This window comes from Lontra canadensis, unplaced genomic scaffold (assembly GCF_010015895.1).
Source record: "Lontra canadensis isolate GAN:19392208 unplaced genomic scaffold, GSC_riverotter_1.0 scaffold103, whole genome shotgun sequence".
NCBI lineage: Eukaryota > Metazoa > Chordata > Mammalia > Carnivora > Mustelidae > Lontra > Lontra canadensis.
This window is the reverse complement of record NW_022631097.1, coordinates 702,466-724,798: the sequence shown is the minus strand read 5'-3', so window position 1 is coordinate 724,798 and position 22,333 is coordinate 702,466. Positions and strand designations below refer to the sequence as shown.

The 22,333-nt window shown below is 37.6% G+C and overlaps 1 protein-coding gene across 7 annotated transcripts in view; it reads right to left on the bottom strand.

Moving 5' to 3' along the window:
• The window catches only part of PARP4 (poly(ADP-ribose) polymerase family member 4), a 133,465-nt gene that overhangs the window by 17,668 nt on the left and 93,464 nt on the right, over positions 1 to 22,333 (bottom strand). For all 7 annotated transcript variants that reach the window (XM_032838200.1, XM_032838204.1, XM_032838205.1 and 4 more), the window contains 5 exons: positions 22,060 to 22,140; positions 20,666 to 20,761; positions 19,927 to 20,049; positions 5,825 to 6,865; positions 2,818 to 2,917 (listed from right to left, as the gene is read on the bottom strand). In XM_032838200.1, coding sequence (XP_032694091.1) covers positions 2,818 to 2,917; positions 5,825 to 6,865; positions 19,927 to 20,049; positions 20,666 to 20,761; positions 22,060 to 22,140 — 1,441 coding nt within the window. The remainder of the gene's footprint in view (positions 1 to 2,817; positions 2,918 to 5,824; positions 6,866 to 19,926; positions 20,050 to 20,665; positions 20,762 to 22,059; positions 22,141 to 22,333) is intronic.

The following is a 22,333-nucleotide window of genomic DNA, read 5'->3' as shown; positions in this document are numbered from 1 at the left end:
ACCCCTAGCTTCCATTATTTCTGATGTGGGATAATTTAAAATTCTTATAGATGTTCTCCTGACTCCAATGTGTCCTTGTTTTCTGTTTGCTTTAAGATTTATCTGTGATTTTCAGCAGTTTGATTCTGGTTTCTTAAATGTGGTTCTAATTGTATTTATCCTGCCTGAAGTTCTGCTGAATGTCTCAGATCTAGACGTTGATGTCTTTCAACAATTTTGGAGAAAATTCAGTTATTATTTATTCAAACATTTTTCTATCTACTCTCATTCCTCCTGGGATCCCAATTATACAAATGTAAACCTTTTGGTATCACTCCACATGTCCTGGATTCTCTTCTTTTTTCATTCTATTTTTTTTCTGTGCTTCAGTTTGGATAATTTTTATTACCACTTTATATTATTATAACTTAAGTTACATGATTTCTTTTTGTTTTGTTTTGTACATTCTGCTACTAAGCCCATCCAATGGCCCTTCCATTGAAGATATTGTAATTTCCAGTTCTAGGGTTTTCATTTGATTCTTACAGTTTCCATCTATTTGCTGAGCTCCTCCCATTTGTTCACCCTTTCTGTTCTTCTTTTCTGATAAAACCTTTACTGTATTTTTAAAGATTTTATTTTTATTTATTTGACAGAGATCACAAATAGGCAGAGAGGCAGGCAGAGAGGGAGAGAGAGAGAGAGAGAGAGGAAGGGAAGCAGGTTTCCTGCTGAGCAGAGAACCCGAAGCGGGGCTTGATCCCAGGACCCTGGGATCTTGACCTGAGCCGAAGGCAGAGGCTTTAACCCACTGAGCCACCCAGGCGCCCCTTTACTGTATTTTTTTTTCCTTTACTGTATTTTTTTTTAAAGATTTTATTTATTTATTTATTTGTCAGAGACAGAGGGAGAGAGAGTGAGCGAGCACAGGCAGACAGAGAGGCAGGCAGAGGCAGAGGGAGAAGCAGGCTCCCCGCCGAGCAAGGAGCCCGATGTGGGACTCGATCCCAGGACGCTGGGATCATGACCTGAGCCGAAGGCAGCCGCTTAACCAACTGAGCCACCCAGGCGTCCCCCTTTACTGTATTTTTAATAGCAGTTTTAAATCCTGTCTGCAAATTTCAACATAAGGGGCATCTGTAGGTCAGCATCTTTAGGCCATTTCCCCTAGATTTTAAGTCATATTTTCTTGCTTCTTTGTATATTATTAAATTTTCATTCTAGATTGTACCTTGAAAATTGTGGAGACTCTGGATTATGCTATCTTATTCTAAAAAGTGTTGAGTTTTGTTTTGGTATATCCTTTGAAAGCTTTGTTTTAGGTTTTGTTAGGGTGGGCCTATTTTGTATTTCTCCTTCATCCTGTGGAAGTCTTTGATCATAATTTATGGTCCTTTTGATAATTTTTGGGTTTTAGTGGAAAACTTGAGATTTTTATAAATTCTAATTTGTTATAATTCAAATGCCAAACTCTGTCTCCCCAAAACTTGGCAGAAGCTGAAATCTCTGCTCTACACGTTTCCTTTCTAGTTGTTGTTTTTTTCTAGATTCCTTAAAGTCACACCCTGTGTGTATATATGGGTTAGGGAGAACCAAGATGTGAGGGAATTTGTATGCAGATTTCAGAGGTCCCTGCTCCATGGCTCACTCCTTTCTAGGATTTTCACCCTTAATTTCTAGCAACTCTGGCAGCCTTGAACTCTGACCCAAATATCATTATCCTGTTAAGACTTTCTGTTTCAGTTCAATCTCTCCTGTGCCTCATGAACTGAGAAGTACTTTTGGGCAAAACAACAGCTGGATAAATGTGGAGCTCACCTCATTTTCTTCCTTTTTTCAGGGATTTTGTACCCTTTGGTTCTGTCTGTTTTTTATTGTATTCTAGGCCTTAAAAGAGTGGTTTTAAAATATTTTGTCTGGGGTTAAAAAGTGTTTTTGGTAGGAGAGTTAGTCTGATACAATCCCCTTTATCATTCCCAGAACTAGAATTCTCCTTATGCAGATATTCATCATTTCTTTTTAGTGTAGAGCAGGTCAAATAGACAAAGATCTGCTAACCATGGAATAAGCCTGAGTATGAAAACCCTGACATTTCCTCAGAAATGTCAGGGTAGTTAGACCTTGCTGTTCAATGAATACTGACTAGTTGTTTAATAATAATAATAATATTTTATTTAAAAAATCTCTTAACTTAGAGCTAGCATTTGACCTTTAAACCAATTGCTCATCTATCCCCTTCAGTATCATAACAAGAAACAGGTCCACAGAGGTCAAACTTGCTCTGGCAGAGACTGACTAAATGCTCATAAAAGCTGTTTTCTTTTCCTTAACACAAAGCTAAAGTACATTTCCCAGCCTTCTTGTATCTGGGTGGAGTTCTGTGACTCGATCCTGCCACATTTACTCTTTCTCCTATCTACCACGTAAGTGATGCCAGAGCAATTTTCTTTTTACCAGAGTAATTTTAAAGACACTTTTGATAATGGTAGAGCCACAATATGGAAGGAGCCTGGGTCTGTAAATGACAACCTGGAGTGGAATTTCCTGCTGACCACTATTTGACTGTGATATGGGCAAGAAAATAATCTTTACGTTAAGCTACTGAAATTTTCTATTTTTTAAAACAGAAGTTACTGCTACTTATGCTAACTAATTACGCAAAGCCTAATCAGTGGTGAAGATATGCATAGAAACTAGTCCTCTGTTTTCTTTGATGGTTAACAAAAATAATTCCACTCATATGTAACTTACATAATTATCATAGTAGTACACTAGTTTACAACAAAATTTAAATAATTAAGAGCGTGCCATTTAATTAATAGAAAAATGGTGACTTACCCAGAGAGCAAATGCCTTTTTGTTCAAGAAAGCTGCTTAAAATAATTGTATTAAGGTTTAATATAAATCCCAGTTCTGGTGTAAGTTTCCAGAAGCCATCCTATGAAATAAAAAACAAATTTAAGCCACAGTACTAAAATTGATTCACATACATAAGAATGTAATATAATAAATAATATGTTTCCAATTATTTTAATTCAGTTTAAGACATTTCTAAAATTTTTATTATCAAAAATTTTTAATTACTATTTTTATTATTCTTTTTTAAAAAATATTTTATTTATTTGACAGATAGAGATCACAAGTAGGCAGAGAGGCAGGCAGAGAGAGGAGGAAGCAGGCTCCCTGCTGAGCAGAGAGCTCGATGTGGGGCTTGATCCAGGGTCCCTGAGATCATGACCCGAACGAAGGCAGAGGCTTTAACCCACTGAGCCACCCAGGCGCCCCTATTTTTATTATTCTTAAAATTGAAATTCTTCATATACTAATGACACAGTATTGTTGGGAATCTCAAAAATACTATGGATGTTATGTACCAGGTGGCATTTATAAAGTCTGGAGGGGTGCCTGGGTGGCTCAGTGGATTAAAGCCTCTGCCTTTGGCTTGGGTCATGGTCCCAGGGTCCTGGGATCGAGACCCGCATTGGGTTCTCTGCTCAGCAGGGAGCCTGCTTCCCTTCCTCTCTCTCTGCCCGCTTCTCTGCCTACTTGTGACCTCTGTCAAATAAATAAATAAAATCTTAAAAAAAAAATCTGGAAAGCAGGGCACCTGGGTGGCTCATGGGTTAAGTCTCTGCCTTCAACTCAGATCATGATCCCAGGGTCCTGGGATCGAGTCTCACATCGGGCTCTCTGCTTGGCGGGGAGCCTGCTTACCCTCTCTCTCTGCCTGTCTCTCTACCTACTTGTGATATATCTGTCTCTGTGTCAAATAAATAAATAAAAATCTTAAAAAAAAAGTATGGAAAGCTGCTCATGTCTAAGGATTTTAAAAAATGGTGTTATGTATTTTTTTTCTTCTAGTAATGCTTTGAACTGATGTTTCTCAAACTTTTCTTTTTCATGGTAAGGAAACTTTAATTAAAATGCCAAGTGCAAAAGGACAGGATTTGGATGACATATGTAAATGAAAATAAAAGACTGTAGGGAAAGTGAGACTTCATTGAAGGTGACATGATTGCAGAAAGAAGATGTGCTGAGCAAGCACCTCAGAAGAACAGGCAGTTTGGGGCAGTGCCATAAGCTACAGGCATTTCAGAAAAAATACATTGAAAATGTAATTGTGATGTTTCTCAAACTTAAAAGTTTGAGATTTGAGCATGATTCCTTTTTTTTTAAATCATTTTTTAAATTTATTTTCAACATAACAGTATTCATTGTTTTTGTACCACACCCAGTGCTCCATGCAATCCGTGCCCTCTCTAATACCCACCACCTGGTTCCCCCAAACTCCCACCCCCCCACCTTTTCAAACCCTTCAGACTGTTTTTCAGAGTCCATAGTCTCTCATGGTTCACCTCCCCTTCCAATTTCCCCCAACTGCCTTCTCCTAACTCCCCATGTCCTCCATGCTATTTGTTAGAGCATGATTCCTTTTGATCAACATTAAAAATGTGCCTTTATGATGTCTGAAATGTGAAAATGACATTTTTTTAACTAAATATAAAATTGTTATGATGAATATGCGCCTTAAAACTATCTTACTTATTCTCACTGTCCTCTGCCCACCTCAGCTAACTTTTAGGGCTGATGTTTCTTACATATTATGAGGTAGTTGTAAACCTGAACATGGGGATCTTGAACTTGAAGTAGATCAACTCCAGGTCTCAGGGGCACTAATACAGGGAGCAGAAAAAGGGTGAGGTCATAGGCAGATGCATGGACTTGACAGCAATAATTTGAAAAAATCACAGCATGTTAGCATATGCTAACAGTTGGCATATGCTAACTAGTGATGAACTAGTTCTAGATGCCGGGTTTTTTTTTTTTTTTTTTTTAATCTGTTTAGCCACTCATGTGGAGGCTATTACTATACCTTTTGCAGATAAGAACTACTTTTCAGTTGAGAATACTGAGGCACAGAGAAGTTAAGCAACTTGTTCAAAGTCACACAGCTAATAAGCAGCAGAAGCACAATTTAAGCCCCGACAGTCTGGCTCCAGGGCCCATAAATGACAGTACCTGCTATACTATTTCCAACACTGTTTTCATGTATGTTCTTTCAGGTTTAAAAAAAAAAAAAAAAAGAAAGCTGACAGCTGTTATTATCTCATTTAAACCTTAAAGCCATTCTAAGAGGCAGACACCATTATTACCCCCCGTGTATGGGTGAAGAAACTAAAACTCAGAAAGGTTTTGACTTGCCTTAAATCACAAAGAAGTAGGACTAAGGCTCAAATTTAGTCTCACACTAAATCAAGTCGCTTTTCTGCTTCACTAAACTACTTTACATTAAAACACATAATTATACATGTGTGACTGGGTCTTAGTACCAGTGCAAGAACTATATTTATTGAGTGTTTACTAGCTTCACAAATGGAATGATAAGTTCTAACACAGTCTAACATGTTGAGTAATATTCCCAAGACCATATGTGAAAACAATCAGAGTATACTTACAACACTTGTTCTTTACTTCACAAGGGAAGTTTACATGATTGTAATTCATCTATCTGTTCTAGAACCTAGCAAATCAAGGTGTTACCCCATGACCCACTTAGGGATGCTAATTTTCAGCTGAGGAATATTAACATTCACTTGCATGACATTCTGGCCTAACAATTAAAAATAGATAAATACCATCATCAAGCACACTATATTGTTCAATGGCTTTTTTTTAAGCAAGATTTTCTCAGTGAAGGAAGCAGTGTGTTGATTTACATTCTTCCACCAGTCACTTTCCTCACTAATGCACTGGTAAGTATTTCAACGAGCAGCTACTTTGAGTAGCTCTGTTCTGAACTATGAAGCTAATTAACCACAGACCTAAGGGTAAATAAGACTAATACCTCAGTTTGTAGACTGAAGAGTTCAGTCCAAGGCACAGTATTCATCCAGCTCTGTTCATATTTTCGTGCCTGGAAGCTTGCAGTAAAATCACTTCCTGTTATATCAGATATTGTCACTTCTTTTTTCTTTTTCTTTTTTTTTTTTTCAGATATTGTCACTTCTTGAAGAAAATAATTTGCCAGAAATTCTGGTGTTCCATTATTTTCTGTTTCAGAAAAACTTCCATTACTTGAAGCAGATAATGAAGTTCCGGCAGAAAGAGCTGTACAGAAAGAAGCCTCCGATTCAGTGTTAGCAAACAGATATGCTGGTGGCTTGTAACTGGCGCTGAAAGGAACTGCAGAATTTTGAAAATAAAGAGGAGAACAAGAAAGGGAATGAGCTGCAAACCCTCTGGATGGACCAGCAGAATTAAGTCTACGAGGAGGCAAATGAATATTCGGCTGCAGAGGAGAGTCCAACTCAGAGAAAATATCAGCAGAATTGTGGGTCTTATGGCCTTGATAAGTTTCAGGTAGATTAACATCACTGGAGTTAAATGAGACACCTTCACGAGCACAAAAAGCAAAGGATTTAAGATGTGGGGGAGGCAGTCTGTAAGGGGTATATGACGCAGGGGTAATGTCACCCAAATGGTCAGCTTGAAGGTCTTGGTCATTCTTAGATGGACCAAACTCTTTGAGACTCCTAGCAAACGTCTTAGGATGTAAGCGGGGATGATGGAGGAAACAAGCACCTTCAAAGGGCTCATCTCCCAAAAGGGCTGAACCATGGGCAGCAGAAATACTGCAACTAACCAGTTTTGGGAAAGGGGTATCTCTACATAGCGGTTGTTGAAATGAATCCATCTGACTTAAATCCAATGGCTTTTCCACATCTTCACATTCAAAATTGAGTGTTAAAGGTTTTTCTGATAGTTGGGAACTATCTTCAAAATCTTCAGAATCTTCAGAATCTTCCAGGTGATATGATCTAAACTTTCTGTTAGTCAAATGTGGTTGTTGCAATTCTTCATTCCATTCAAAGAATGCTAAAAGAGGCTGTCCAAGAGGGAAAAATATAATGTAAGGGAAAACACAAAATAAAATGAACAATCAAACATACTTCCTAGACTTAACTTCGGAGTAGACAAGAAATTACTTATCCTAGAGCACTGAAAAATTGGAGATATACAAGATAATTTAAATACAATGCCCTTGTTATATAGATACAAATCTGAGATTTGGAGAGAACAGCAGTAATAAACACATCAAAGTTCTTAGTTTCTCTTTGTTCTTAGCATGTTGAAACTTCTAATACCCCTCATTTGATATAAGAGGAAACGCAGGACCACAGAAGTGTCTTGTAAAAATTTTATAATTAGCAGTATCATAGTATGTAAATTAGCCCTAAAATAAGCTGATAATTTGAAATAAATTATTCTAGTCTTTTATTCTGCTTTACAGCAATATTAAGGAAATGAGACAACTGATAGAAAATTTCAAAAGCTTTATCTTAAAAAGTTACAAGTAAATAAAATCCAGTTTTATATGAATTACAAGTCTTTGAGATATTTTGGAAGTAAGTAGCCTGACAGCACCTGGCTGGCTCAGTGGGTAGAGTATGTGACTCTTGATCACAGAGTTATAAATCTGAGCCCTATGTTGGCAGTATAGACAGCTTAAAGTAAAATCTTTAAAAAAAATAATTAGGGGTGCCTGGGTAGCTCAGTGGGTTAAAGCCTCTGCCTTTCGGTACAGGTCATGATCTCAGGGTCCTGGGATCGAGCCCTGCGTCAGGCTCTCTGCTCAGCGGGGAGTCTGCTTCCCTCTCTCTCTGCCTGCCTCTCTGTCTACTTGTGATTTCTGTCTGTCAAATAAATAAATAAAATCTTTAAAAAATTAAAAAAATAATTAGCCTATAATTTTACCAATGTAAATCAGGTATTTTATTTTATTATTATTTTTAAAAATCAGCTATTTTTTAAAAAGAGTAGTTCTTTCCCAACTCAGTCATTTCCAGTATACATTTAAATAATTACACTGCAGAACATACTACAAAACACATATTTGAAAATAATATTTAAAAACAATGTTTTTCTGGGTAAGTTTCTCTTAATTAAACAGAAAAAGAAAGTAATAGTGATAGACTAGACCTATTAGATATTAAAGTATTTTATAAAATTGCAATAATTAGACACATCAGTGGAACAGAATAGATGGTCTAGCAATAGATCCTAAAACACATGGGAATTTAGTAGATGACAAAGATGACATTTTAAGTCAATGGGAGGAAAAAGAATTATCCAATAACTGGTGTTGGGGAAAGTGGGTAGCTATCTGGAAAAGAATAAAGTTAGTTCCATACTTCCTATCTTATACCAGGATAGATTCCAATTGGATGAAAAATTAAACGTAAACAAGAAACCATAAAACTATTTTTTAAAAAAATAAGAAAAAACCTTTAGGAAGCATAGCCTCTGAATAGGAAAGATATTTCTAAGAATGATAATAAAATAAAACAATATAAAACAAAAACAAGAAACCCAAAGATCAAAAAATTTGCCTGAATTAAGAAATCTGCATGACAAAAAGATGATGAATGACATCAAAATACAAATAGCAAACTGGGATACAAATCTGTGCAGCTCAAAGTAAAAACAGCTAATTTCCCTAATACGTATTTTTCCTGAAATAAATAAGAAAATGACTAGGGCGCCTGGGAGGCTCAGTTGGTTAAGCAACTGCCTTTGGCTAAGGTCATGATCCCAGGGTTCTGGGATGGAGCCACACATCAGGCTCCTTGCTCTGCAGGGAAGCCTGCTTCTCCCTCTCATTCTCCCTCTCCCTCTGCCTGCCGTTCCCCCTGCTTGTGCTCTCTCTCTCTCTGACAAATAAAATCTGTTAAGAAGGGAAAAGAAAAGAAAAAAATGACTAACATCACAATAATAAAGGTAAAAAAAACATTAATAGATAACACATAGAAAAGAAGATACCTAGAGCTCTTAAGAATATGAAAACATGCTATCTTCATTCACAAAGAAATGAAAATTAAAATATCATTAATGCGTTTCTCACCTGCCCAATTTGCAAAGATCAAACATTTGAACGATAAACTGGGTTAAAGACGGACAGAGTAAGACTCTCACATGCTAACGATGGGAGTGTGAATTGACATAACCTACAAAGAGGGCAGTTTGGCTAGAGTTAATTAAAATTTTCAGAATAGATTTTCTTAGGTATAATTGATGTGCAATAAACTGCACATTTTAAATGCATAATTTGAGGAGCACCTAGTTGGCTCAGTCAGTACAGCATGTGATTTCTGATCTCAGGGTCGTGAGTTGGAGCCCTACACTGAGGGTAGAGTTTAATTAAAAAAATAATAAGGGGCACCTAGGTTGCTCAGTTGGCTAAGCAGCTGCCTCTGGTTCAGGTCATGATCCTGGGGTCTTGGGATCAAGCCCCACATCGGGCTCCTTGCTCAGCAGAGAGCCTGCTTCTCCCTCTTCCTCTTCCTGCCGCTCTGCCTACTTGTCCTCTGTCTCTCCGTCAAATAAATAAATAAAATCTTTAAAAAAATAAAGTATATAATTTGGTGAGTTCTGACATAAGTATACATCATGAAGCCATTATCATAGTGAAGAGAATGAACATAACCATCACTCTCAAGATATTCCTGTGCCCTTTTGTAATCCATCTCATTCCTCCGCTCGCAGTTCCCAGGCAACCACTATTTATTTCAATAACTTTATATTGGTTTACATGTATTTTGTATCAATGGAATCATACAATTTCTATTCTTCTGTGTTTCACTTCTTCTACTCAGCATAACTGTCCTGATACATGAGGTTGCATGTATCCATCATAGGGCTATATCACAGTTTGCTTATTCATCTCCTGATGGTTGTTTCCAACTTCTGGCTACTACAAATAAAAGCCACAATGAGTACTTATGCAGAAATCTTTGAACATACACCTTCACTTCATTTGGCTGAGTCAAGTGGTAGGTGTATATATTTTAAGAAACTGTCAAAAAGTTTCTAAAATGGTTGTGCCATTTTGCACTTCAACCAGCAGTGCATGAGAGTAACCATTGTTCCACATCCTCACATGTAGTACTGTCAGTCCCTTTTACGCCATTCTAGTGGCTATGTGAAAGTATCTCACTGTGCCTCCAATTTGCATATTCTCATGTGACTGATGATTTTGAGCATTTTTTTTAAGATTTTATTTATTTATTTGACAGAGAGATCACAAATAGGCAGAGAGGCAGGCAGAGAGAGAGAGAGAAAGAGAGAGAGAGAGAGGAGGAAGCAGGCTCCCTGCTGAGCAGAGAGCTGGATATGGGGCTTGATCCCAGGACCCTGAGATCATGACCTGAGCCGAAGGCAGAGGCTTTAACCCACTGAGCCACCCAGGCGCCCCTTGAGCATCTTTTCTGTATCTTCTTTGGTGAAGTGTCTTTTCAAATCTGCTCATTATTTTATTGGGTTTTCTTAGAAATACTGAATTGTAAGATTGCTTTATATATTTTAGATGACTTTGTCAGATATGCTTTATGAGTATTTTCTCACAAATGTGGCTGGTGCATTCATTTGCTTAATGGTGTCTTCTAAAGAGCAAAAGTTTTTGGAATTAAGGAAGTCCAATCATCAATTTTTAAAAAAAAAATTTATTTATTTGACAGAGAGAGAGAGAGAGAACACAAGTAGGCAGAGAGGCAGGCAAAGGGGGAAGGGAAAGCAGACTCTCCACTGAGCTGAGAGCACGATGCGGGGCACGATCCGAAGACTCTGGGATCATGACCTGAGCCGAAGGCGAAGGCCCAACTTGAGCTACCCAGGTGCCCCCAATTTATCAAATTTTTAAAAGATTTTATTTATTTATTTGAGAGAGAGAGAGAGTAAGAACAAGTGCCAGCAGGGGGAGTGGGACAGAGAAGCAGACTCCCTCCAATGCAGAGCAGAAAGCCTGATGCAGGGCTTGATCACAGGACTCTGAGACCATTACCTGAGCCACCCAAGAGCACCTCATCAATTTTTTTATAGTTTTTTTTTTTTAATTTAAAAGACCTCTGTCGAACCCAAATTCATTAACATTTTCTCCTATGTTTTCTTCCAGATATTCTAGTTTCAGTCGTTATATTCAAGTCTATATTCCAAATCAGTCTTTGCACATAGTGTGAGCTAAGGACAGAGGTTCATTTTTGTTTGTTTGGCAAATGGCCAACCAATTGCTCCAGAACCATTTGTTGAAAAGATCATCCTTTCCACACTGAATTGCCTTGACACATCTGTAGAAAATCCATTGACCCTGTATATGTGGATATATTTCTAGACTTTCTATTCCATTCCAACTGTTACATGTTTCAGTGGTGTTCTTATGGTGCAGATGTCTATTTTACACAAATATCACACTCTCCTAATTACTGTAGCCTTATAAAAAGTCTTAAAATCAGACAGTGTAAGACCTCCAAATTTTTCTTCTTTTTCAAAGTTGTTTTGGCTAACAAAGATCCTTTACATTACATATACAATTTAGAATCAGTGTGTCAATTTATAAACAAAAAACTTGCTGGGACTTTGAGTTGGATTGAACAGAATCTATAGATTAATCTGAGGAGAATCAGAGTAAACGAATTTAATCCAAGAACATTTATTTAGCTCTTCTTCCATTGCAATTTTCTCAGCAATGTTGTGTAATTTTCAGTGTACAGGTCCTGCTTATTTTGTCAAATTTGATTTTATATATTTCGTATTTTCTATAGTATTATACGTGGTATTGTTTTTTAAATACCAATTTTTAATTGTTGCCAGCATACAGAAATTAAGTTGGTTTCTTACATTTTTTAAAGGATTTATTTATTCATTTATTTGCCAGAGAGAGAGAGAGAAAGAGAGAGAGCGAGAGAGAGAGAGAGAGATCACAAGTAGGCAGAAAGGTAGGCAGAGAGAGAGGGAGGAGGAGCCTCCCCGCTGAGCAAGGAGCCTGATGTGGAGCTCAATCTTAGGACCCTGAGATCATGACCTGAGCCAAAGGCAGAGGCCCAACCCACTGAGCCTTCCAGGTGTTCCTGATTTCTTACATTGACCTTGCATCCTATAACCTTGTGAAATGCATTTACTTACTAATTCTACTAGTCCTTCCATAGAATCTTTAAGATTTTCTACAGAGACAATTAGGTTGCTTTTGAGTAAAGAAAGCTCTACTTCTTCTTTCCCAATATGTATGCTTTATATGTATTTACATGTGTGTGAGTGTATATACATATTTTTAAATTTTTTTCTTTTTTTTAAGATTTTATTTATTTATTTGACAGAGAGAGATCACAAATAGGCAGAGAGGCAGGCAGAGAGAAAGGGAGAAGGAGGCTCCCCGCTGAGCAAGGAGCCTGATGTGGAGCTCAATCCCAGGACCCTGAGATAATGACCTGAGCCAAAGGCAGAGGCCCAACCCACTGAGCCTTTCAGGTGCCCCTGGTTTCTTACATTGACCTTGCATCCTATAACTTGTCAAATGCACTTACTTACTAATTCTACTAGTCCTTCCATAGAATCTTTAAGATTTTCTACAGAGACATTTAGGTTGCTTATGAGTAAAGAAAGCTCTACTTCTTCTTTCCCAATATGTATGCTTTATATGTATTTACGTGTGTGTGTGTATACATACATATTTTTAATTTTTTTTTTCTTTTTTTTTTTTTTTTTTTTTGCTTTAGGTACCAGTCTTCTATGCAACATTGAACAGAAGTGGTAAGGACAGACATCCTTTTTTTCTTTTTCAAATATATCTGTTAAATTATAACCATTAACACAAATATGTCTCAATAATTTCATTCTGGTAATAAAAAATAATGGTATAATGATGGTTTAAAGCTGGTTCAATTGCAATTATAGAGGCTTAATTATCAAAAGTGAAAATAGAAGACTATTAAAATAGCTAAAAAAAATAACATGTCATAGTGCTAAATGTTTCTATAACTATTGGTAAGGCTTACATCTAAATTTGATACAGAAGTCATTGTTAAAAATTTTTTATTTAAACTCAATTTAATTAACATATATGATATTATTAGTTTCAGGGGTAGAATTTAGTGATTCATCATTTGCATATAACTCCCAGGGTTCATTACATCAAGTGCTCTCCTTAATGTCCATCACCCAATTATACTCCCCCTCCCCCACCCATCTCCCCTCCAGCAACCCTCAGTTTCCTAGAGTTCAGTATCTCTTACAGCTTGCCTCCCTCTTTATTTTTATCTTACTTTATTTTTCCTTCCCATCCCCTATGTTCATTTGTTTTGTTTCTTAAATTCCACATAGTGAAATCATATGGTATTTGTCTTTCTCTGACTGACTTTTTTTTTTTTTATAAATGTTTTTTTTTTTTTATTTATTTGACAGACAGATCACAAGTAGGCAGAGAGAGAGAGGAGGAGGAGGCAGGCTCTTTGCTGAGCAGAGAGCCCGATGCGGGACTCGATCCCAGGACCCTGAGATAATGACCTGAGCCGAAGGCAGAGGCTTTAACCACTGAGCCACCCAGGCGCCCCTGACTGACTTATTTCATTTAGCGTAATACCCTCTAGTCCCGTCCATGTCATTGCAAATGGCAAGATTTTATTCTTTTTGATGGCTGAGTAATATTCATTTGTGTGTGTGCATGATCTTTGTGATCCATTCATCTGTCAATGGACATCTGGGCTCTTTTCATAGTTTGGTTATTGTGGACATTGCTGCTATAAACATTGGAGTGCAGGTGACCCATTCGAATCACTTTGGGTATTTATCCTTTGGGTAAATACCTAGTATTTAATACCCAGTATTAAATTTAATACCTAGTATAAATACCCAGCAGTTGCTGGGTCATAGAGTACTTCAACTTTTAACCTTTTTAGGAAGCTTCATACTGTTTTCCAGAGTGGTTGCACCAGTTTGCATTCCCATCAACAACATAAGAGGGTTCCCCTTTCTCTGCGTCCTTGCCAACATCTGTTTCCTGAGCTGCTAATTTTAGCCATTCTGACTGGTATGAGGTGGTATCTCATCGTGGTTTTGATTTGTATTTCCCTGATGCTGAGCGATGTGGATCATTTTTTCATGTGTCTGTTGGCCATTTGTATGTCTTCTTTGGAGAAATGTCTGTTCATGTCTTCTACCCACTTATTGATTGGATTATTTGTTTTTTGGGTATTGAGTTTGATAAGGTTTTTTTTTTTTTTATAGATTTTGGATATTAGCCCTTTATCTGATAAGATATTTGCAAATACATTCTCCCATGCTGTAGGCTGTCTTTTAGTTTTGTTGACTGTTTCCTTTGTAATGTAAAAGGAAAGCTTTTTATCTTGATGAAGTCCCAATAATTCATTTTTGCTTTTGTTTCTCTTGCCTCTGGAGATATCTCTAGTAAGAAGTTTCTGTACCTGAGGTCAAAGAGGTTGCTGTCTGTGTTCTCCTCTAGGATTTTGATGGATTCCTGTCTCACATTTAGATCTTTCACCCATTTCAAATTTTTTTTGTGTGTATGGTGTAAGACGTGGTCCAGTTTCTTTCTTCTACATGTGGCTGTCCAGTTTTCCCAACACCATTTGTTGAAGAGACTTTTTTCTTCTTTTTTTTTTTAAATTGGATATTGTTTCCTGCTTTGTCAAAGGTTAGTTGACCATAGATTTGAGGGTACATTTCTGGGCTCTCTATTCTGTTCCATTGATCTATGTGTCTATTTTTGTGACAGTACCATACTGTCTTGATGATTACAGCTTTGTAATACAGCTTGAACTCCGGAATTGTGGTTTCTCCAGCTTTGGTTTTCTTTTTCAACATTACTTCACCTATTTGGGGTCTTTTCTGATTCCATACAAATTTAGGATTGTTTGTTCCAGCTCTGTGAAAAATGCTGTGGTAGTTTTTTTTTTATTATTATTTGATTTTTAAAAAAGTTTTATTAATTTACTTTGTAAGAGAGAGAGAGAGCATGACTGGAGGGGAGAGGGAGAGGAAGAAGCACATCCCCCACTGAGCAGGAGCCTGATGCAGCATTCAATCCCAGGACCCCGGGATCATGACCTGAGCCAAAGGCGGATGCTCAACTGACAGAGCCACCCAGGCATCCCTTTTAATTCAATGTAATTAACATATAGTGTATTATCAGTTTCAGAGCTAATTTAGTGATTTATCAGTTTCATACAATACCCAGTGTTCACTACATCAAGGGGCCTCCTTAATGCCCATCTCTCAGTTACCTCATCCCCCCATCCACCTCCTGTTGGTGGTAGTTTGATAGGGATTGCGTTGAATGTGCAGATTGCTTTGGGTAGCATAGACATTTTTTTTTTTTAAAGAATTAATTTATTTATTTGACAGAATCACAAGTAGGCAGAGAGGCAGGCAGAGAGAGCGGGGAAGGGGGGGAAGCAGGCTCCCTGCTGAGCAGAGAGCCCGATGTGGGGCTCAATCCCAGGACCCCCGATCCCAATCCCATGACCTGAGCCGAAGGCAGAGGCTTTAACCCACTGAGCCACCCAGGTGCCCCGGTAGTATAGACATTTTAACAATATTTGTTCTTCCAACCCATGAACATGGAATGTTTTTTCCATTTCTTTGTGTTTTCCTCAATTTGTCTCATTAGTGTTCTATAGTTTTCAGAGTACAGATCTTCTACCTCTTTGGTTAGGTTTTTTCCCCAGGTATCTTATGTTTTTTTTTTGTTTTTGTTTTTTGTTTTTTTAAAGATTTATTTATTTATTTGACACACAGAGATCACAAGTAGGCAGAGAGGCAGGCAGAGAGAGAGGGGGAAGCAGGTTCCCTGCTGAGCAGAGAGCCGGATGCGGGGCTCAATCCCAGGACCCTGGGATCATGACCTGTGCTGAAGGCAGAGGCTTTAACCCACTGAGCCACCCAGGCACCCCGGTATCTTATGGTTTTTGATGCAATTGTAAATGGAACTGATTCCTTGATTTCTCTTTCTGATACTTCATTATTGGTGTATAGAAATGCAACAGACTTCTGTGTGTTGATTTTATATCTTTCAACTTTGCTCAATTCCTGTATCAGCTCTAGCAATTTTTTGGTAGAGTCTTTCTGGTTGTTGCTCTCTCCCTCTTCCTGTCTCCCTCAAATAAATAAATAAATAAATAAATAAATAAATAAAATCTTTTTAAAAAATAAATGTTTGGTAGAATTTCCCTGGGAAGCCATCTGACCCCGGACCCTTGTTTGTTGGGAGATTTTTGATTCCTAATTCCATTTCTTTGCTTGTTTTGGGTCTGTTCAGACTTTCTATTTCTTACTGTTTCAGATTTGGTAGTTTATATGTTTCTGGAAATTTATTAATTTCTTCCAGATTGCCTTATATGTTGGTATATAATTGCTTATAATATTCTCTTATAATTGTTTGTATTTCTATGGTGTTGGTTGTGATCTGTCTTTTTCATTCATGGTTTTATTTATTTGGGTCCTTTTTCTTTTCTTTTTGATAAGTCTGGCTGGGGGTTTGTCAATGTTGTTAATTCTTTCAAAGAACCAGCTCCTAGTTTTGTTGATTTGGGTTTTTAAAAATTTCTATATCATTTATTTCTGCTCTAATCTTTATTATTTTCCTTTTTCTTTTGGACTTAGGCTGTGTTTGCTGTTCCTTTCCCAGCTCCTTTAGGTGTAAGTTTAGGTTGTGTATTTGAGATTTTCTTCCTTCTTGAGGAAGACCAGTATTGCTATTGAACATCTTTTCATGTGCTTACTGACCATTCACATATCTTCTTTGTAGAAATGTCTACTCAAGACCTGTGCCCTATTTTAAAAAATGTTTTTTTTTTTGAAGATTTTATTTATTTATTTGACAGACAGAGATCACAAGTAGACAGAGAGGCAGGCAGAGAGAGAGGAGGAAGCAGGCTCCCTGCTGATCAGAGAGCCTGATGTGGGGGCTCGATCCCAGGACCCTGAGATCATGACCTGAGCCGAAGGCAGAGGCTTTAACCCACTGAGGCACCCAGGTGTCCCTTAAAAATGTTTTAAAGATTTATTTATTCATTTAAGAGAGACAAAGAGAGAGTGGGGAAGAGGCAGAGGGAAAGAATCTTCAAGTGGACTCCCTGCTGAGCATGGCGCCTGACATAGGATTTGATCTCACAACACATGAGATCGTGACCTGAGCCAAAACCAAGAGTCAGACACCCAACTGATTGAGCCTACCCCCTACCCTATTTTTGAATTGGATTGCTTTGTTGTTGTTGAGTTTTAGGAGTTCTATACATTCTGGATATTAATCCCTTATCAGGTATATCTGTCAAAAATTTTCTTCCATTCTGTGGGTTATCTTTTTATTCTGTGGATAGTGTCTTTTGATGTACAAAATTTTTCTAAATTTTCATGAAGTCTGATTCCTCTGTTCTTTTTTCTTTTGTTACTTGTGCCTTTGGTATCACATCCTGACAGATCACTGTTAAACCCAAAGGGTGAAGATTTGTCCTATGTTTCTTTTAGGAGTTACATTGTTTTAGGCCTTATATATAGATCATAGATTCATTTTGAGTTAATTTTTGTATATGATATTAGGTAAGGATACAACATCATTCTTTTGCATGTGGCTCTCCAGTATTTCCAGCACCATTTATGCTTTCCCCAATGAATAATCTTGGTACGTTTGTCAAAAATCACTTGACCATATATACTAAGGTTTATTTCTGGATTCACTATTCTATTCTATTGGTTTATAAAAGTCTGTCTTTATACGAGTATCACACTGCTTTGATTACTTATCATTGGAGTAAATTTTGAAATTAGTAAGTGTGAGCCCTCCAGTTTTGTTCTTTTTCAAGATTGTTTTGGCTATTTTGGAGTACCTTGAGATTCCATATGAATTCCACGATGGATTTTTCTATTTCTTTCTTTCTTTTTTTTTTTTTTTAAGATTTTATTTATTGGGCGCCTGGGTGGCTCAGTGGGTTAAGCCACTGCCTTTGGCTCAGGTCGTGATCTCAGGGTCCTGGGATCTAGTCCCGCATCGGGCTCTCTGCTCAGCAGGGAGCCTGCTTCCCTCTCTCTCTCTGCCTGCCTCTCTGTCTACTTGTGATCTCTCTCTGTCAAATAAATAAATAAAATCTTAAAAAAAAAGATTTAAAAAGATTTTATTTATTTAATTGACAGAGAAAGACACAGCAAGAGAGGGAACACAAGCAGGGGGAATGGGAGAGGGAGAAGCAGGCTCCCTGCCGAGCAAGGAGCCCGATGTGGGGCTCCATCCCAGAACTCTGGGACCACGACCTGGGCTGAAGGCGGACGCTTAATGACCGAGCCACCCAGGTGCCCTGATTTTTCTATTTCTGCAATAACATTGCTGAGCTTTTGATAGAGATTACATTGAATCTATAGATTGCTTTGGGTAATACTGACACTTTAATAATAATACTGTCATGAAGAAGCAGAAGAAGTTCAAGTTCATTGCTTCTTTCTTCTGCCTGCTCAAATCTGCCTTTGAATACCTCTAGTGAATTTTTCATTTCAAGTATTGTACTTTTTAGCTCCACAATTTCTTTTTGGTTTCTTTTTAACTCTTCTGTCTCTTTACTGATATTTCCATTTCATCCATTCATCATTTTCTTGACTTTCTCCTCATCTTCCTCTAGTTCTCTGAGCACCTTTTAGATCACAGTGTTAAAGTCTTTGTCTAATATATCTGCCACTTTGTCTTTTTCAGGGACAGTTTCCATTGTTTCATTTTTTGGGGGGGGTCATACTTTCCTGTTTTTTTTTTGTATGCCTTGTGATTTTTTTCCCTTGAACACCGAGTGTCTGAATCTAATAAATGTGGTAAATCTGGATATGAGATTCTCTCTCTTCCCTAGTGTTTGTTGTATTTTTGTTATTCTTTTTCCTTTCTTAATTGTTGCAGGCTGTCTCTGTGGTAAGGATCAGCCTAAAGTATAAACTTAATGTCCTCTTACATCTTTTCTGAGCCTTTCCTTGGGTATGGGCAATAATTTTTTAATTATCCCCATATAGGAGTTATTTTGGAATGTCCTAGTCTTCAATGGCTGACTCCCAAAAGGGGAAGAGTAAAAAATGAGCAGGGAGAGTAAAGGTGCAGCTCTTTAGATCCCCTGGAATTTGCTTTAGCCAAAAGAGGAGGGACTTGTGACAACAGGGGAGGTGCACCAAAGGCTGCCTACCTCTTTATCTGCCAGTTGGGACACAGTCATTTCCCCAGCCCTGCCACTACCCATCTGTTCTGTGGAGGCTACAATTTCTCTTTTCTCTAGTGTGACCTAGAGAAGTGAACTCAGAAAAAGAGTTTAAACAGGATTTTCAAAAGTTATTATCTCTCTCTCCTTTCTTTAAAGACAACTGTGAGATAAAACAAAACAAAAATTCTGAATGAAGGATTTGAGGAAACATTTATGGTTTTGTTTGGTTGTTGCTGTGTTGTTATTTATCATCTCAGATCATGATTTTTGAACAAAGTAAACAAAGGATATCTAATGTATTTTTATATTCTTAATTGACACAGTAACTTCAAAGTGGATCAAAGGAAATAAATGTTGCATATATTACATTTTCCCAAAATTCCTCTCAAAATTTTTCCTTAGATTTTAAATTTCTTAATTTTGGCAATTTTATTCTGCTAATTCTGCCAGATACCTAAGGGTTTTATTAGCACTGTTTTGTTCCTTTGGTTTTGAAAATGCCTTTCAGTTTCTATGGGAATCACATTTTCCAATTCTATTTCTGGTCACAAAGGCCACAATATAACACGTTACAAACTTTAAGAATTATTAGTGGTGAATTTAGATGATCAGATAGGACTTTTCTCACTACTTTCATGATGAACTATTAATTACTTAGAGTAAGTGACTTTAGTTTCTTGCATGACAGCTTATTTGTCTATGAATGAAGTAAAATCACAGTTATTCCCCTTTGGTATTTTACAGCTACATTTATGTATGGTGACTCTCTCAGTCATATGACAGCTTTTTTATAAATGTGCAAATATTTTCCATTTTGAGGGCGACAACAGTTTCTGCAAATTCAAGCAATAAGTGTGCTATTTGAAGCAAAGGGCTCCCCTCACAATCATACAAATATGAAAACACAATATTAATTGATTTGGTAATTAACATTTACCTGTGCCGCACTGGTATCTGGTTGCTCCTCCTGCCAGCTCATGTATGGTAGAAAATCAACATCTTCTTTGGCAATAAGTTCCCAAATATTAGGAATATTAGGAGAAGGTAACTCCTTACCATCCTATATTGAATTAAAATTAGGTAAAAACAAAACAGACATTATCAAATTAAATGATTACTATTCATTCTAAAGCCTGGTGAATCCTTAGTTTGAAATATGTATTGGTGTCAGATTAGATTGTTCTGGGCCACAAGGGAGGGAGAAAGAGTCTAAAAAGAAAATTATGCTCAGTTGAGTGGCTTTCCTCTTTATTGAGCTGGGTGTGGGAGCTGTGGTAAGTGCCTTCTGTGGTCTTTTCCTCTTTTCCTCTTAAACTTACGAAAAAGAAAAGGCCTCACAGAGGATGAGGGAAGCTCAAGCTCTTTGTTTTTTGAGGGTCTTGCGTTAATAAAGATGAGAAATGCCCAAATGTAGTAAAATTATAGTGTATCTCATAAATACACATATAACTAAGTAATAACTTATAACATCAAAAACATAACATATGTGACTCATTTAGAGAGATTATAATGAGCCCTTCATGAATGTGAGGCTCTGGTTTCATGGTCCTCCCTGCCTCTCCCCTCCCTGCTCTTCATAAGCCATGAATGTGGATATTGTCAGTAACAGTCAGAGCAAGAGTAATTTTCTTAATATGTAAATACAAATGAAATAACCACGAATTAACAATACATACCCTCTTCTCAACTGCAACAAAGCTTGTAAACTGCGTTATGAGACAGTTTTCTTTACTGAGTTTAATAATCAGAGATTTTAAGATTTGCTTCTTCATCTAAAACAGAATCAAATGAAGTCATGTCTTATTTTATTTTTCACTGTTTAGCTATGTATGACCAATAAAGCAAGTATTAAATAACCAACAAATGTATTTTTCTACAAAATAAACCATTTTATAATTAGTATTTCAAATTAAATTGAGTCAATGGCCCTGTCTAAATGTCTAGAGTAGATGACTTAACATTCTCTGAAAAATAGGATCAAGTGACTGGTTAAGTCATAGAAAAATAATTCATATTTATATAGTTCTTTATGATTACAAAGAACTCTCACTCTCAAGTGTGGGGGGTTTCTGCATTTTTTTACAGTCTCTTCCTCCCATTTTAAAGATGGGGAATCCAAGGTGTGGAGATGTGGAGTGACTTTTTCAAGACTATTTGGTGGAAGGGCTGGTCAGTTGCCCACACAGATAAAAAGGCCTTCAGGAGGGCACCAGGGTGCCTCAATTGGTTAAGATTCTTGGCTTCAGCCCAGGTCATGGATCCAGGGTCCTGGGATTGAGTCCCACATCAGGCTCCCTGCTTGGCCTGGTGTCTGCTTCTCCCTCTACCCTTCCCCCTTTTCGTGATCTCTCTCTCTCTCTCTCTTCCTCAAATAAATAAATAAAATCTAAAAAACAAAACCAAACCCAAAAAGGTCTTAAGTAAAACAGAACACAAGGCTACTAATCGAAGGGCAGCAAGGGAGTACAGTGAAAACACAAGGCCATCTATTACCTGCCATGACTGCACTAACAGCCAGGGGAGGCCCTCTGGTTCCTTCTTTTTGGGAGGGCTTTGAGCACCACTTCTCCTAAGCTCATTTAAGTTCACAGCTACCAAGGGACCAGGTCATCAGGTGGGCTGGCTGAGTGGGATCCTCTCCTAGGGGCCTCATCAGGTCAGTGAAGAAGGCACAGAGTGGGCTTTGGCTCCACTGTGTGTCTTTAGGCTGGTCACCTACCTGTCTTGCACCTGGGCTGCTTCATCACTAAGATGAGAATACCAACGCCTACAGTATATGAGATCTTAGGTGATATTTATGAAAGGAGCTCAGCAAACATTCTCTGAGCCCTCCTCTGGCCTCCTCCTGATGAGGAAAATGACCAGAGAATTCTTAGGAAACCAATGACATCCATTCTTTCATTAATTCATTCAACAAACATTTACTGAGTGCCCTGCACCCAAGGTGCAGAAAATACAGATACAATGATGAGTGCCCCCATACCACATGTCTCTCCATTCAGCTATCCTCACTTTACAGTTCCATGGATAGATCAATGGAGAACAATGGAGAACAATGAAAAGAGCAAACCTCATGGTTCGTTTCATTTTCGTGGAGAATGCCGTCTTCATAATCTCGGATCAGAGCTCGTGCTGTCAGCTTGTGGATCATCTGTGTTGAAGCAGCAAAGGGGAAAAAAAGATTCAGACGGCTTCTCATTAAAGTCTTAACTTAGAAAACCACTTTTAAAATTGAGGTATAATAGTACATACAATAAAATTCACCCCTTTTAAGTGTACAGTTTGATGAGTTGTAACAAATGTATATGGTTTTGTGACTACCACTGAAATAAAGATACAGAATA